Raw genomic sequence first — 13,891 nt, 5'->3', positions numbered from 1 at the left:
TTGTGGAGTTTTTTGCAGTTCCTATTGCAGCAGAAGCAATAGCAATTTTAAACACCTGTCTGTATAGTAGGGACATGAGATTGCATAATGTGATTTTGGAAGGAGATGCAAAAGTGATAGTTGAAGCTGTTTGGTAAAGGACGTCAAGTTATTCACAAATGCTCAAACGGATTGGAAGAGGGATTTCAACCAAGTGGCACATTTATTAGCAAAACATGCTTTATTATGTAATTCTATTAAAGTTGAAATAGAAAATATATCTAAATGTATTATAGGATGGAATATGTTTATTCATTAACGAATGAAAGTCTGTTTATATAATAATAATAATAATAATAATAATAATAATAATAGAATGGACATCGAAGATCAGGACATATTTAAGGCGCTCCTTATTAATTACCTCCAGTTATCCTCTACTACACTCTTTACCCCGTCAATAATATATGACAACATTTTTCTTTTTTATTTTAAATGTCGCATTGGCTCTGTTTCTCTGTCCCTTTCTCTACGTTGCTTTTTGTTCAATTCCACTTTTTCTCGATCACCAAAACCCCCTGCAAACCATGTAAACTATGAACATAGAATCCAAACCAGAAATTCCCTCATTTTCTCCTGGGGATTGTTACTGTTTATTTTGCCTTCCCTGGCTTTCTGGCGGATTCGAGGGCTCGCTGTACCAGATCTAGCTCCGATTGACCATCGGTATGCTGAATCCGAGCTCTTTAAGGGGCACAAAGTGGAGCCAGAAAGCAATAGAGTAGGGTTTATTTGCTGAGTGCTTGAGGGGCCGTGAGTGTGAGTGTTTGGTTGTGGTTGCTACTTGTCGGCTATGCAGAGAGTGGCACAGTCGAGCTTGAGCACGAGCGTTGCGGGCAGCTACGGCTCGTTTAAGGGCGGCGGCGGTTCTGGTTCTGGCTCTGCTGCTCAAGTTATGGTGTACGAGCATTTCCCAGCGGGCCTGAGGGTTCTCGTGGTCGACGACGACGTCACTTGCCTGAGGATTATCGAGCAGATGCTCCACCGTTGCCGTTACCATGGTCCGTGCTCTCCCAATTTCCCAGCGTTTTTACTTCACCAGTCGTTAATTAGATTTTGCTTCTGTTTTTTATGTGAAATCTTGTTGTCCCGTAGGGTTTATTGTGGCGCTTGGGTGAAATTGTAACGAATTCTTTCGTTGGGAAGTTATACTTTGATTCACTTTGTTTGTGCTTTAAGGTTCGAGGTTCACAGTTTTAGTGCATAAACTCCTGTTTTGGTTGCTTTGTCGGTGTATTTGGTGTGTATTTGCTTGTGGGGTAAATTCTTTTGCTTTTTGTATTTTATTGTGTCAGAACATAATAGGATGTTTTGGCAAGACTATTTTCTCAACTAGAAGACTAGGACGAAATCAATAATATTTCCCGAGATTTTTCTGGTCCTGTAACATGCTTAAACTGGATCTTTTTTTTTAATAAGTAAACAGTAATGGGGTCTGAATCTTTCCAGTTGCAATTCTGTTTCTTTTATTATTATTATTATTATTATTACAAAAACTACGTTGTGTATCTTGCGCTGTGGTTTTACCTTAAAAACATCTGATAGCAGAATTTATTTTTTGTTGTTGACTTATAAGTCTGAAATGACGATACTGATAAAAATAAAATAAAAAAATAAAAAAAGTCTGAAATGATAAGTACAAGGTGACGATAAAGGATTGTGTTTGATCAGAGTGCCACAATGAAAGCGCTTTCTTAGAAACTTGTATCGTGACCTCACTAAGATGGTAACATGACCTGATTTATTTTTGAGCTACACAAAATTGCCTGTATCCTGTTCGCCTTGCATTTTATAACTTCACTTGTTGTGGCGTGTGCTACTATTTAAGAAAATTTATATTCATAATTTTTTGGAAACATTTATATATATACATGTATATATACACATTTGATTTTAGGGGCTCTTTTGAATCCTATTTGGCTTAACTTTTATTTCATTCTATGTTGTGATGGAAATTCACCGAAAGTTTCCATCGATGTGTTGGGATTCTTTTAGGACTAAGGGCTAGTTTGGATACTAGAGTATTATGAGAATACTCAACTACTATTCGTTGTTTTATCATTAATATTCACCTACTTTTCATTACTTTTTACTACTATTCAATATTTTATTATTACTTTTTTACTACTATTCACAGAATATATGATATCACCTCATTACCCAAACGCAACCTAAAACTTGGTTTTCAGGTCTTGTTTGGGTAACAAGGTATTCTTAAATATTCTCAAAATTTCTCATAATTTCCTTCTCAAACATCACTCATACACAAAACATTTTTCAATTTCAAATCTTCAACTTTTTCATTTAATCGTTACCGAATCATTATCTATTTAAGTGGATCAATAAAATTTCTTTTACCTACTTATCAAAAAAAAAAAAAAAAAATTTCTTTTACCTATCCAAAAAAAAAAAAAAAAAAAATTATGTAGTGGTAAAGGCCTTGGGCTTGGGTGTGTACTCTCTCCAGATCTAAGGTTCAAATTCCCTTGGGTGAAAACAATCTTTAAGGGCTATCGGACTGGAGGATTTTCCCCTTGAATTAACTGAGGTGAACTTGCAGGGAACTCCTTGCCGCTTGTGCACCCTCGGGATTAGTCGGGACATTGATCCTAGACACCTGGTGCCAAAAAAAAAAAAAAAAAAACTATTTACAAAATTCTGAGATATTTAAGTGTCCAAACGAGCCCCTTAGATTGTTACATCTAGAAAAATAAGCCTGTTTAAATGACCTTTACGTCAAAATATCCTCCCCTTTGTTTTTCCTTTTCTAAAATGGTCATAACTCTTAATGCAGGAAAGCCACATGCAGAAAAGTCTTATGCAGCACTTCCATGTATTATGGTGAAGTTAGTAGAAGAAATCAAGAATTATTGTCCTTGATAACAGTTTTTTTATTAGTTGTCTGCTTTTGATAAATGGATGGGCTTTGTTTGCATTTTGCAGGCTACGTGGAGCTGATTTAATTACTTCATTGCATGGCTGATTTGACCTTTGATGCTATTTGGAAGCTATTAATTTGTGAATTTTGATTACTTTTCTTATTAAATACTTTTTTGATAAGTTACTTTTCTTATTAAATACTTTCTGTGTTTGATACCAATCTTTTGGTGCTTTGTTTACCCATGTTCAGAATGGTAAGAGAATATGTGTTTTTTTTTTCGTTAGAACAGAGCTTATATATGACAGTGTTGTCTTGATGACCAAGCAAGTATAAGGATCCAGATATCAGATAAATCCTTCAGGATGCGATGTGTTGTGATTTTGTTTAGTTTTTCAACTGTTTCTTTTCATTGCTTGCAGTTACAACTTGTTCTGAGGCTGCTGTTGCTTTGAATCACCTACGGGAGAGGAAAGGGTGTTTTGATGTAGTACTGAGTGATGTACATATGCCTGATATGGATGGTTATAAACTTCTAGAGCACGTTGGACTAGAAATGGATCTTCCTGTTATTAGTGAGTATCATGGTTGCTTGCCACAATGATGATCGATTTTTTTTTTTTTTTATCACATTAACATGTCAATACATTCTGCAGTGATGTCTGCTGATGGGAGAACAAGTGCTGTAATGAAAGGAATCAGACATGGGGCTTGTGATTATTTGATTAAGCCTATACGTGAGGAAGAGCTCAAAAATATATGGCAGCATGTTGTGCGAAAAAAGTGGAATGAAAATAAAGAACTTGAAAATTCCAGCAGCCTAGAAGAGAATGACCGCCATAAACGAGGAAATGATGATGCTGAATATGCTTCCTCTGCTAATGAAGGAGCAGAGGGAATACTGAAAGCTCAGAAAAAAAGGGGCAATGCTAAAGATGAAGATGATGGGGCGTTGGAAAATGACGATCCATCCACATCAAAGAAACCACGTGTGGTATGGTCTGTAGAACTCCATCAGCAATTTGTCAGTGCTGTGAACCAACTTGGGCTCGATAGTATGATCTTCAACAACCTTTTTTTTTCTTAGTTCTATTACTTGTGTATATTGTTCACATGGGAGGGACGGCAGTTCAAAATAGTATACTCATATTTGTAATTTTGTTAATGGTTGTTGCGTCGCTTAATCATTTCTGATTAGAACTTTGTGAATTCCGCTTCAGAGGCTGTACCAAAGCGAATTTTGGAATTGATGAATGTACCTGGTTTAACTAGAGAAAATGTTGCTAGCCATTTACAGGTTCGGTAACTTTGGTTTATTTCATTTGGCACAGTAAATTCTTTTACTTGTAAAACAGGTTTGGTTTATTCCTGCATGTCAATCTTCTATGCTTGCATGTGTTTATTTTATACACTCTTATAAACATCTTAATCACTCGATTCATAGAAAGTAGATGACTGCAAGACATAATTAAAAAGGTTCTTGTGCAATGCCTCCATGTCCTACTCTGATTTAGAATGCTGCCACGGACTTTCTTGAGCCGACTGGCAAGCAAAAGCCCAAAAGAACAGCCCACTGGGGCTCCTTTTGATCCACCCTTTTTTATTAGACTCTATTGGCTGCTTTTGGTTTTGAAGTGTCAGTTTTCATGTTTACTTGCAAACTGAATAATTGAGTTTTTCAATCAATAAAGATTTTTTGAGTTTGCTCTGTTTCTTGGTTGATTCCGGAATTCTTGTGGATTTAGGGTTTGTAGCTTCCAAGATGTCTTACACTCTTTTGCAGTATAAGCCTTTCGATAATAATCTGGTTGTGATTCCTTACTAATTTATCTTAATGAATTCGAAATCAAATTGGAGTCACTTATCAAAGAAGATAGAGAAAGAAAGGAAATAAGATTGAAGTTGGTCATGGTCTTAACTTTTTACTCCCTTACCTTCTCTTAAAGTAAAATTTGAGAAACCTTGGTTACATGATGGGGAAGAATTGTTAAATTTCTATTGCCAGCTATGAAGTTGTGTTCTATATGCACCTGATTTAAATAACCTTTCTATCTGACGTATGAAATAACATATAGAAGAAGCTTATCTTTTAGTTGTCCAAATGAATATTCCTACTCATTTTATATTAAGTTTCTGTAAACCTGTATTGCCATGATATCAATTTGCAGAAATTTAGGCTATACTTGAAGAGATTAAGTGGAGTAGCTCAACAACAAAGTGGAATTTCTAATACCATCTGTGGGCCTGTGGAGCCAAATGTGAAATTGGGTTCACTTGGACGATTTGACATCCAAGCTTTGGCTGCTTCTGGCCAAATTCCCCCACAAACACTTGCAGCCCTGCATGCTGAGCTTTTAGGTCGACCAACAGGTAACCTAATTCCAGCAATGGATCAGCCTGCTCTTCTACAAGCTTTGTTACAAGGACCCAAGCATTTGCCTATTGAACATGGCGTGGCATTTGGTCAGCCTTTAATAAAATGCCAATCTAACATTTCAAAACACCTCCAGCAATCGAAACTTTCTTCTGTTGAGGATGTCTCCTCTGGATTCGGAGCATGGACATCTAATAATCTTGGTACAGTGGGACCTAGTAACAATCTGGTTGGGCTGAGTGCTCAGAATAGCAACATGTTGATGGATATATTGCAGCAGCAGCAACAAGAATCACAGCAGCAGTCTATGCTTCCTGAATCGAGCTGTTTAATCAACGTGCAGCCGTCTTGCTTAGTGGTCCCCTCTCAATCATCTGCCAATTTGCAGGCAGGAAATAATACTGCTTCAGTCAGTCAGAATTGCTACTTTAACGAGAGTTCTGTTATTGACTACAGTCTTCTCTCTCAGTCAAATAATTCCTCATTGAATATTCGGGAATTCCCTAATGGGGCTCTGAACACTACAGGTGTGCTTAGTGGCTACTCAGCCCCAGGTTCCATTTCATCTTCTGTGTCGTCTAGCTCTGTAAATGCCGATAACAGCATGGGTCGGCATGGTCAAAGCTTGAGCATTACATTCAGTGCTGCCAGACAGTTGCCAGGACTTGTTCCTAATATTCATGATATTCAGGGTTCCTATATCTCGAAAACTGGTGAAATGCTTGATCAAGGACCTCTTAGGAATCTTGGATTTGCTGGTAAAGGGACTTGCATTCCAAGTCGATTTGCAGTAGATGAATTTGAATCACCAATGAGCAACTTGGGCCATGGAAAATTATATGTAGAGAACAGCAGAGTGAAGCAGGAGCCAAATGTCGATTTTATGGATAGCACAAAAGTGGGCATCCCTATATTACACCAATTTTCGTCCAATGATGTCACGAGTGTTTTTACAGAATAGGTAACTTCATTTACCTGGGCATTATGCAAATGCTTTTAATTTATATATGCGCATACTAAACTTCACTAGGTTTGTGCTTTTAATACGTCTGTCTCTTATGGGGGCATCCATTGATTCCATTTCCATTATTTGAATAAACGAATCCATAAGAGTTTTTCCTGCAGATGCAATTTATCCTAGTAGAGGTGGCATTGCAGTTTATTTAGTGTTGTGACTTTAAGGTGTTTGTGGGTCTGGTATCTGTATATTAAAGTAAGCGCATGATATCTTTTCTGAAACTGCTCATTGGAAAACAGAAGTTTTGCATGGATCAGGAATCTGTTTCAATTACTTAAACAAGTGGTAGTTACTTTAAGAAAGAGATACCTGAGACAATCTATTATTGTATCTGTATATTTTGGTATAACTTAACAAAATATTTTATTTTGTTGTGGATTCGTTGTGGAGACAGATTATTAAAAGCACAAACCTAGTGAAGTATCAATTATATAAATCTGAGATTGCATTGATATTGTTCCAATGAATAAATGAATCCGTTGGAACAATCTTGTTGTGGAGCCGATGTTTATTCGCATGGAATATCCATTATATTGTTCCAATTTCTCATTCTAAATTTTGTTCCAACAGGATTGCAATGCGTAGTGTGCTTGAGTCAACTCCCCCGGAAGTTCATTTATGTCGCATTGTCAGATGATCTGAAGCGATTTCTGTTTTAGTCTGTAATATGTTTAGTATAGATCTGATTGCTATTGCCTGAACTAAACTCTGCACTGTGGAGCTTCATAGAACTGATTCTTTGTTGTGAACTATTCTCTGATATGCTGGGGACAGGAGACAGGTTCGCATGCCTTTAGGAAAGTAGGATTACCTTTTTAGTTAGTGTCCTAGGAATAATAAGTTGTGTTAGACAACAGCTTCGATTGATGTCCAACGTGGTGGCAATCTTGCCAACATAATTGTGTAGTTATTTGGGCTTAACGGTAATGAAATACTCATTTATTTATTACGAGTTGATCTGGAAGTAGTAAACAAATTTATATTCTAAGCATACCCCACACATGTAAAAGCTAACCTACTGAGCTCCTGCCAATCTAACCTGGGTTTGGCACGTTTGCGGTTAGCAAAAGCTGGCTTGATTTATGATGGCAGAACAAAATGCTTAGCTTATAACTCTGTAAATTGGTCACTGATTGGGGTCATTCTTGTGTGAGGATTTCAAAATGCTTTTTATAAGTTAATCTGTTTCTCAGTGCGGAAGAAAATTGAAAGGGATATACGCAGGGGCTGGTTCAAGTGTGATCATTCCCAAGATTTTTTTCTTGTTTCATCTCCTTGGCTTGTCAGGTACTTGTGTTATGAGGAAGAAAAAAGAAGTGTACTGACTGTCACAGACTAGCTTTCCACAATAGCTCTGGCAAAAATGCCCGACATATTCTCTTGCTTAAGAAACCGCACCTGTTGCAAATTCAAATCAGACGAGGGAGAGATAGAGGTGCTTCCCACTTTTTATTAAGCTTGGGAATCGTGAAGAATGGTATACCATGAAGGCGTAACTTGGATATATTCATGAATTGAGTGTAAGAGTAAGAACTCCGGAGTTGTATGGTGATTAACACTAATTGCACGGACGTATGAGCAATGTTTTGAATACTATACCGGATGTTGTACCAGTCAAGGTATTGGAATGAAATATTTTGGTATCAGTATCGTTTTGGGATAGTCGATATATGAATAAATCATATATATAAATATATATATTAATTAAGTAATTCTATGGAGCAGCCGTTGTACACCTGACGTTTATATTAGTTTTTTATTCCTTCTTGAAACGCTCGGTATAGAGTTTTATATGACCATTTTGCATTTGGCATTTGAGAAAGAGAAATCTCGCTCGTGTCGCCCTCTCTCGTCGCCTAGCACCCACTTTGAAATTGTCATTGTCGTCGTCGACCCTCTCGCCACCAACCATCGAGTCTTTGAAATCGCCGTCTTCGTCCCTCTTTGCCAAACATAGTCTTTGAAAATGGAGGCAACAAAGACCATAGCACACGAGATCGGAGGGATCCAAAATGACGCGCTCAGATTTGGACTTCCATGGTGTCAAGAGCGACATTGTCGGATCTCGTCCTCTTGAATCCGCTTACCAATCTGTATTGATTATCTTCCCCTGCTATCGATTTTCTCGGTTCCTATATTTTTTCTCATCCTCCATTGTTTCCGATTGGACTTGGAGATAGAGAAAATGACTTCTTTGCTATATAATCTTACACCTTTTTCTCCCTCCTTGAGACCTCTGAAACACTATTTATGTCATGTATGATATATGTAGACGTGTGTGCACTCTCTTAGGTTTCCGTTTCTTTTTTAGGGGGAGTAAAAGTTTTTAGAAATATTTTCTATGAAAAAATCAAATTTGAGCTATATATATAACTCGATTTAATAGTCACGGTTTTGTGTTATACTCTCTTATGAAATGCCAGGTTTGTAATTTGAGTTTTGTTTTTGTTTTTATGAGGATCTGTTAGGCAAGGAGCACACAGGAAGAGATGAAGAGGAAGGTCTTGATGAATACATGCGGAAGTGCGTTTCCCTTGAAGTTGCATGCTGAATCTTAGAAAGTTTAGAGAGCTTGCATGCTATAATATGCACAATTTGGGTTATTTATTCTATAGCGATTACAATTGTAAGCTTGAATGACACTGTGGGGTTTAGTTTTGAGTTCAAAACCTTGATGGCCCTTGAAATGGTATACAAATGTCTTACTTCGTCTTAGGTCTTAAAATGAGTGATTTTATTGGCTTGGGTCCCTGCTTGTTAATTTGTATAGGTGAGAGGTTGAAACAATTCTTTGAGGAAGGTCCTTTGACACATGAAGCCTAACCATGTATGAAAGTATACGGCTCTTTAATGGCATTGTTGATGTGAAGTAATGCTCAGGTGTTGAGACATGAATAATTGAGGAATCAAAGTTGGGTGTCCCGTATCATGTGTGTTGAGGATTATCTGAAAACACTACGTTCCTAGCAACTTCTCCATGCAAATGACTCAAAGTATGTATTTTTTTTATGCACAGGAGAAAAGGTAACCAAGACTCTTGAGTTTCAGATTTTGTGTGGCTTTTGATTACTTTTTGGGTGTTGCTTCACTAGTGCACATTTATATTTTATTATGATTATCTTATAGGCTAGCCAGAAGAAAAATAAGTGATTGAATCTTGTCACAAGCGCACATAATTTAGACTATAATGAACCTATGACTTACCTCAACCTCACTTCAAAGGCATAGTGAATTCTTACTTTTCGTTTATATACTTCTTGTTCACTTGGACTGCACCTTTTGCATTTATTAACAATTCTTAATTGCTTATAAAAGAAAATTCTCATTGTTTATCTTTGCATGTGCAGCAAGTTATGTGCTTCAAATTTTTCTGCCTTTTTCTTTTTTTCTATTTTGGGCTAGCATTTCAATTTCTACACTCTTTAAAATATAGACATTTATGATATGGAAACCTATGTATTTTTCCCATCTTTACGTGTATGAGTTGTGCCGTATGCTTTTGTTGCTTTCATGATTGTTATTGTTTTGGAAATAATTGCAGGTTTCAGAGGCCTCCTGGAGCAATTCCATCTTCAATGTTGGGTTTGGAGGCTGTTAGTAATGCTTTCTTGTAATGCTTTCGTGTAAGCATTAGTATTATTTGTGATGGAATGCTTTCTTGTAATGCTTTCATGTAAGCATTAGTAATATTTTTTTTTTGATGGAATGAGTTTACCATTTTGATTCATTACTATCTTTAGTGTAATGGTTTTTTTGTGATGAAATCAATTTACCATTTCCTACAATTTCCAGTAATAAATGAACGATAGATAGCTACTCCGTTGAGTGGCCTTTTTTTAACCTAGGGCAGTTCACCATGTGCCCCATTTTGATGGATACAAATCAAAATAGGATATATTCATTTGTTAGGAAAGATAAAAGTACCACTGTGCAAAACTGCCACATGAAGATAAAATGAAAAACTGAAACTGCTTATTCATTCTCAAGTACATAATATTTACAATCAAGAGAGTAATGTTTACAACCAAGTACTCAAATACATTACCTTTACATTTACTCACCATAACTCTTGGTTACAAATCCTATATTATAGCGGAAGGCTCTTTTGAGAAAGCCAAAGTAGTTGTAAATGATTCGTAATCAATCTTCAATCCACCTTATAAAGAAGGCAGATGTTATAGAGCAATGACAAAATGATCACATCCATAGATTTCAATATCTTTTCCATTTCTACCTCTTTGGATGACTTGGGCACAAAAAGTTCTCCTGGAGGTGGCTTGGTACTGCATGCTTTAGTAAGGTCTTTACATAAAAAGTTGACCAATGAATCAAATTGTGGCTTGGAGCAATATAGATATTCAGCAACATCAGTATCAGAACATCCCATGACCTAGAAAATTCACAAACAGTTATTTGATCATAATGCGAAGTGTGGTATCCAAAAATATATAAAAAGAGCCAAAAACCAAACAGAATCTTCTGGACAGTGACCAAATCCACATGAATGCCACAATTTAGAAGATGTTAAACATCCCTTTTGGCTTTACTTGGCAGTATCTTAACTTGCGACCTCACCCAAACACAACATCAAACTCAAGTCCACCTTTGTACCACCTGAGCAAGATCCAGGGGCAGACAACTTGGTGCCAAGAATTCCATTAGATTGTAACATAGGACCTCTTTCATACTATTCAAAGCTCTACCCATTTAAATGGTAAACCAAAAAAAAAGTTAGCCAATTTTATCCATATTATAGCTAGTTACTTTAAAGAAAAAGAACTTCATTACCAATATAGAGTTACATTATAATAAGCAGACCAAGACAAAATAATGCAAATCAAGTGGCAAAATCTCACCTCTTGGCAAGCCCGCTCAATTGTTTTACACTCTAAATTGTATTGTCCTTCAAAGTCTTGTCCACTAGCTGAAAATAGACGAAAATAAAATGAGCAGCCAATTCAAGGCATTGAAAGTAAGTCAAAATTATGTTTTACGTTGCCCAGAAAAGTAGAAATACATCAATACAAACTGGACTGATCATAAAGAAAATGTAAACTCATTTACAATACTACCAAACACCAACCCTGTAACTTCTATCAACAGCAATAATTGACAAAACTTAACTAAAAATACAAAATTCCAAATTTGCAATTCCTCAAACAGCTCCAAAAACAAACCCAGATGAAAAAAACAATATACTCTGAGATCTGGTGACAAATACACAAGATACAACAAAACCATAGTGAAATTTAGTGTAGTATTACCCACTTCTATAATAAGCATATCGAAGGGAATATGAGGAAAACCCAGATGAAAAAAACAATAAAAGTACCTTTTTGGGAGCAATCTCAGCTTGCTTCTTCTGGACCTGGTGGTACAACTGCGCTGCGAGCTTTTCACAAATTTTTGGACGTGGTTTTGTACTGTATGGACCCATGTGTCAAAGGACCTTCCTCAAAGAATTGCTTCAACCTCCGATCTCGTGTGCTATGGTCTTCGTTGCCTCCATTTTCAAAGACTGTGCTTAGCGAAGAGAGGGACGGAGACGGCGATTTCAAAGACTCGGTGGTTGGTGGCGAGAGGGTCGGCGACGACAATGACGATTTCAAAGTGGGTGCTGGGCGACGAGGGAGGACGATGCGGGCGGGATTTCTCTTTCTCAAATGCAAAATGGTCATATGAAACTCTAAGCCGCGCGTTTCAAGAAGGAATAAAAAACTAATATCCACATCAGGTGTACAGGCTAATGCGCTACTGCGGCTGCTCCATAGAATTATTCATATTAATTATATTATAAAATAATAGTCTATATATGAATAAATTATACATAAATACATATATATAAATTATAAATAATCTGGTATGAATTTGGGGTCAAAAAATGAGCTTGTAGTTTGAAAAAAAAAAAAAAAATGAAGGCTTATTGGCCGGTATGTAGGCCGAAATATTGGCCGGTATTTGAACCGGTACGAAACAGATGAAATTTTTATATTGGACTAGTGGCCGGTACAGCATATACCAGTTGTATCGGCTGGTACGATATGAAATTTGAAACAATGCGTATAAGACCAAAATAGTAGAGGACTAGAATTTTGGAATATTAGATTTAGATTACACGAGACGTGGAGACAACGTGAGGGATGAGTATTGAAGTACTGAAAAATTATGAGAAGCGTTATAAAACTAAAAAAGAAATGATATTGCAAGAGAAAGTGTTGTTATTCAATACTAAAAACATATATATGTACAAGTAAACAATGCCCATATTTATAGGAGTACAAAGGCGGGCTTTGAGTCGGTCATACGTAGGTTTACAACACTCCCCCTTGGATGACCACTCATAAAGAATATGCCTCGTTAAAAATATTGTCGAGGAAAAACCCAATGGGAAAAAAAACTAATGACTAAGGAAAAAGAATACAGTATTCATGTGTACCACCAAGTGCTTTAGGACTGCCTCATTAAAACCTTGCCGAGGAAAAACCCAATGGGAAAAAAAACTAATGGCGAAGGAAAAAGAGTACAGTATTCATGTGTATCGCCAAGTGCTTTATGATTGCCTCATTAAAACCTTGCAAAGGAAAACCCAATAAAAAAAACCTTAGCAAGGGAAAAAGAATACAATCAGTACTAGTTTTCAAAACATTTACTCCCATTGAAAAGTGCATTATGATTGGTTTTGAAATCTTCATTCCAATGTTCTGCACAATCTTCTTAAATATTGCAGTTGGTAATACCTTAGTGAATAAATCTACCAAATTATCATTTGATCGTATCTGCTTGATATCAATTTCACATTTCTCCTGAAGTTCATGGGTATAAAAGAATTTAGGTGAAATATGTTTAGTTCTGTCACCTTTGACATATCCTTCTCTAATTTGAGTAATACTAGCGATATTATTTTTGTATAAAATTATTGGGCTATCATTAATCACAGGAAGACTACATTTTTCTAGAATATGTTGAATTACTAATTTTAGCCAAATACATTCTCGACTTGCCTCATGAATTGCGATGAACTCTGAGTGATTTGAAGAGGTAACAGATAGTATTTGCTTGACAGATTTTCATGATATAGCAGAATTTCCATAAGTAAATACATATCCAATTTGAGATCTACCTCTTTGTGGATGTGAAAAATAACTTGCATCCGCATATTCAACTAATTGTGGATTTGATCTATGTTGATAAAATAATCTCTTATCAACCATACTTCGGAGGTAACGAATGACATGTTTAATACCATTCCAATGTCTTCGAGTTGGTGCGAAACTATATCTTGTAAGTAAATTAACTGAAAATACAATATCAGGCTGAGTGCAATTTGCAAGATATATCAAGGCTCCAATTGCACTGAGATAAGGTACTTCAGAACCAAGAATTTTTTCATCGTCTTCACAAGGACGAAATGGATTTTTCTGCATATCAAGTGATCGAACAACCATTGGAGTACTCAGGGGATGAGCTTTGTCTGTATAAAAGTACTTCAAGACTTTCTTTGTATAAGTTGACTGATGAATGAGAATTCCATTTTGTAAATGCTCGAGCTGTAGGTCGATACAAAATTTTTTTTTGTCAAGGT

The 13,891-nt window shown here is 36.4% G+C and overlaps 1 protein-coding gene and 1 long non-coding RNA gene across 4 annotated transcripts; one reads left to right on the top strand and one right to left on the bottom strand.

Annotated features, from left to right (window-relative positions):
• The first annotated feature begins 433 nt into the window (after positions 1 to 433).
• Positions 434 to 9,279, top strand: LOC122309678 (two-component response regulator ORR21-like). Of its 3 annotated transcripts, XR_006242495.1 has the most exons (7): positions 434 to 1,040; positions 3,340 to 3,492; positions 3,574 to 3,972; positions 4,138 to 4,214; positions 5,086 to 6,252; positions 7,597 to 7,928; positions 8,778 to 9,279. XR_006242495.1 is itself a non-coding variant. In XM_043123245.1 (6 exons), exons 1-5 carry the CDS (start codon positions 833 to 835, stop codon positions 6,250 to 6,252), a joined length of 2,004 nt encoding a protein of 667 aa, XP_042979179.1. In that variant the 5' UTR covers positions 434 to 832; the 3' UTR covers positions 8,778 to 9,279. The 3 variants fall into 3 exon arrangements, 2 of the variants coding, with proteins under 2 accessions (XP_042979179.1, XP_042979178.1); XM_043123245.1 differs by lacking the exon at positions 7,597 to 7,928; XM_043123244.1 differs by lacking the exons at positions 7,597 to 7,928; positions 8,778 to 9,279 and adding an exon at positions 6,880 to 7,258.
• Positions 9,280 to 10,259: 980 nt separating this feature from the next.
• On the bottom strand, positions 10,260 to 12,022 carry LOC122309679. Its single transcript, XR_006242496.1, has 3 exons — positions 11,642 to 12,022; positions 11,166 to 11,233; positions 10,260 to 10,699 (listed from the first exon to the last, which is right to left on the bottom strand). It is a non-coding gene; the product is annotated as an uncharacterized LOC122309679 (long non-coding RNA).
• Positions 12,023 to 13,891: the final 1,869 nt, after the last annotated feature.

The sequence above is a fragment of the Carya illinoinensis genome, chromosome 5 (genome assembly GCF_018687715.1).
Source record: "Carya illinoinensis cultivar Pawnee chromosome 5, C.illinoinensisPawnee_v1, whole genome shotgun sequence".
Taxonomy (NCBI): Eukaryota; Viridiplantae; Streptophyta; class Magnoliopsida; order Fagales; family Juglandaceae; genus Carya; species Carya illinoinensis.
This window is presented reverse-complemented; position numbering and strand designations above follow the sequence as displayed.

Coding starts and splice junctions, on each gene's coding strand:
- LOC122309678 (XM_043123245.1), top strand. CDS start 833: ATGCAGAGAGTGGCACAGTCGAGCTTGAGCACGAGCGTTGCGGGCAGC. Junction 3,493..3,573: donor AATGGATCTTCCTGTTATTA/GTGAGTATCATG, acceptor TACATTCTGCAG/TGATGTCTGCTGATGGGAGA. Junction 3,973..4,137: donor GAACCAACTTGGGCTCGATA/GTATGATCTTCA, acceptor ATTCCGCTTCAG/AGGCTGTACCAAAGCGAATT.